The 2,174-nt window shown below is 45.2% G+C and overlaps 1 protein-coding gene across 1 annotated transcript; it reads right to left on the bottom strand.

The window, feature by feature from the left end:
- Positions 1–237: 237 nt before the first annotated feature.
- Positions 238–1,921, bottom strand: LOC120877090 (elongation factor 1-alpha 1-like). The gene has a single exon (XM_040259419.1). It carries the CDS (start codon positions 1,850–1,852, stop codon positions 464–466), a length of 1,389 nt encoding a protein of 462 aa, XP_040115353.1. The 5' UTR covers positions 1,853–1,921; the 3' UTR covers positions 238–463.
- Between the last annotated feature and the right edge of the window lie 253 nt (positions 1,922–2,174).

Genomic DNA, 2,174 nt, shown 5'->3' with positions numbered 1-2,174 from the left:
TACCGGGGTTTTGTAAGGCAAATACCACAAGAAAGGCTATTATACGTAAAGTAGGATTGATCTCTCTTGCACTGTTCCCTTGATATTTCCAGTTTTCTTGAAGACCTTTCTAGTCTTTCCCATTCTATTGTTTTCCTCTATTTCTTTGCATTGTTCATTTTATTTTTTTTATTTTCTTTTCTCATTAAACTTTTTTTAATGGGTCTCAAATTCTGTGACAGATTTTTGGTCAAGTTGTTTTCATTAAAAAGTACTGATTTTAAAAACTAATAACTTAAACTGCCACACACAAAACATATGGTCCACAAAAACATTCTCCTTTCCTTCTGAAGGTTTTACGATGCATTGTTATCATTAACCAGTCTTTTACTATTAAACTTAAATGGCCAATTGAGACAAACAGTTCTGAGACCGTTCTTCCACCACTGATTAAGACTGGGGTTACAGGTATTGGGGATAATATTCATTTAGCCTTCTGAGCTTTCTGGGCAGACTTGGTGACCTTGCCAGCTCCAGCTGCCTTCTTGTCCACTGCTTTGATGACACCCACAGCGACTGTCTGTCTCGTGTCACGCACAGCAAAACGGCCCAGGGGAGGATAATCAGAGAAGCTCTCGACACACATAGGCTTGCCAGGAACCATATCAACGATGGCAGCGTCACCAGATTTCAAGAACTTAGGGCCATCTTCCAGCTTTTTCCCAGAACGACGATCAACCTTCTCCTTCAGCTCAGCAAACTTGCAAGCAATGTGAGCTGTGTGACAATCCAGCACAGGTGCATATCCAGCACTGATCTGGCCTGGATGGTTCAAAACAATCACCTGAGCTGTGAAGCCAGCAGCTTCCATGGGTGGATCATTTTTGCGGTCACCAGCCACATTGCCACGACGGACATCTTTGACAGACACGTTCTTGACGTTGAAGCCCACACTGTCCCCAGGAAGGGCTTCACTCAATGCTTCATGGTGCATTTCTACAGACCTCACCTCAGTTGTTACATTGACTGGAGCAAAGGTGACCACCATGCCAGGTTTGAGAACACCAGTCTCCACACGACCCACAGGGCCAGTACCAATACCACCAATTTTATAGACATCCTGGAGAGGCAAACGCAAAGGTGTGTCAGTTGGGCGAGTTGGAGGCAGGATGCAATCCAGAGCTTCAAGCAGGGTGGTTCCACTGGCATTGCCGTCCTTACGGGTGACTTTCCATCCCTTGAACCATGGCATGTTAGCACTTGGCTCCAGCACGTTGTCACCATTCCAGCCAGAAATTGGCACAAATGCTACTGTGTCGGGGTTGTAGCCAATTTTCTTAATGTAGGTGCTGACTTCCTTAACAATTTCCTCGTATCTCTTCTGGCTATAAGGTGGCTCAGTGGAATCCATTTTGTTAATGCCAACAATTAGTTGTTTCACACCCAGGGTATAAGCCAGAAGGGCATGCTCACGGGTCTGCCCGTTCTTGGAGATACCGGCTTCAAATTCACCAACACCAGCAGCAACAATCAGGACAGCACAGTCAGCCTGGGATGTGCCTGTAATCATGTTTTTGATGAAGTCTCTGTGGACTGGGGCATCAATGATGGTAACATAGTACTTGCTGGTCTCAAATTTCCACAGGGAGATATCAATGGTGATACCACGCTCACGTTCAGCTTTCAGTTTGTCCAAGACCCAGGCATATTTGAAGGAGCCCTTTCCCATCTCGGCAGCCTCCTTCTCGAACTTTTCAATTGTTCTCTTGTCGATCCCACCACATTTGTAGATCAGATGGCCAGTCGTGGTAGACTTCCCTGAATCTACGTGCCCAATGACAACGATGTTGATGTGGGTCTTCTCCTTTCCCATTTTGGCTTAGGTTTAACGGTGGTTTTCACGACACCTGTGTCCTGGCGGCAAACCCGTTGCGGAAAAAAAAGTGCATTGTTCATTTTAAAAAGGCCTTCTTATCTCTCCTTGAAATTCTCTGGAATTCTACATTCAACTGGGTGTATCTTTCCCTTTTCCCCTTCTATTCCTCACCTATTTGTAAACTCTCCTCGGGCACCACTCTGCCTTCTTGCATTTCTTTTTATTCGGGATGGTTTTGGTCACTCCGTCCTATGATGGTTTTGAATGGTGGTACTGCAGAAAATTTGAGTCCCTTGGACAGCAAGGAAATCAAACCTGT

Source organism: Oryx dammah, unplaced genomic scaffold (assembly GCF_014754425.2).
Source record: "Oryx dammah isolate SB20612 unplaced genomic scaffold, SCBI_Odam_1.1 HiC_scaffold_17, whole genome shotgun sequence".
Taxonomy (NCBI): domain Eukaryota; kingdom Metazoa; phylum Chordata; class Mammalia; order Artiodactyla; family Bovidae; genus Oryx; species Oryx dammah.
The sequence above is the reverse complement of the archived record's forward strand: the minus strand, read 5'-3'. Positions and strand labels throughout refer to the sequence as shown.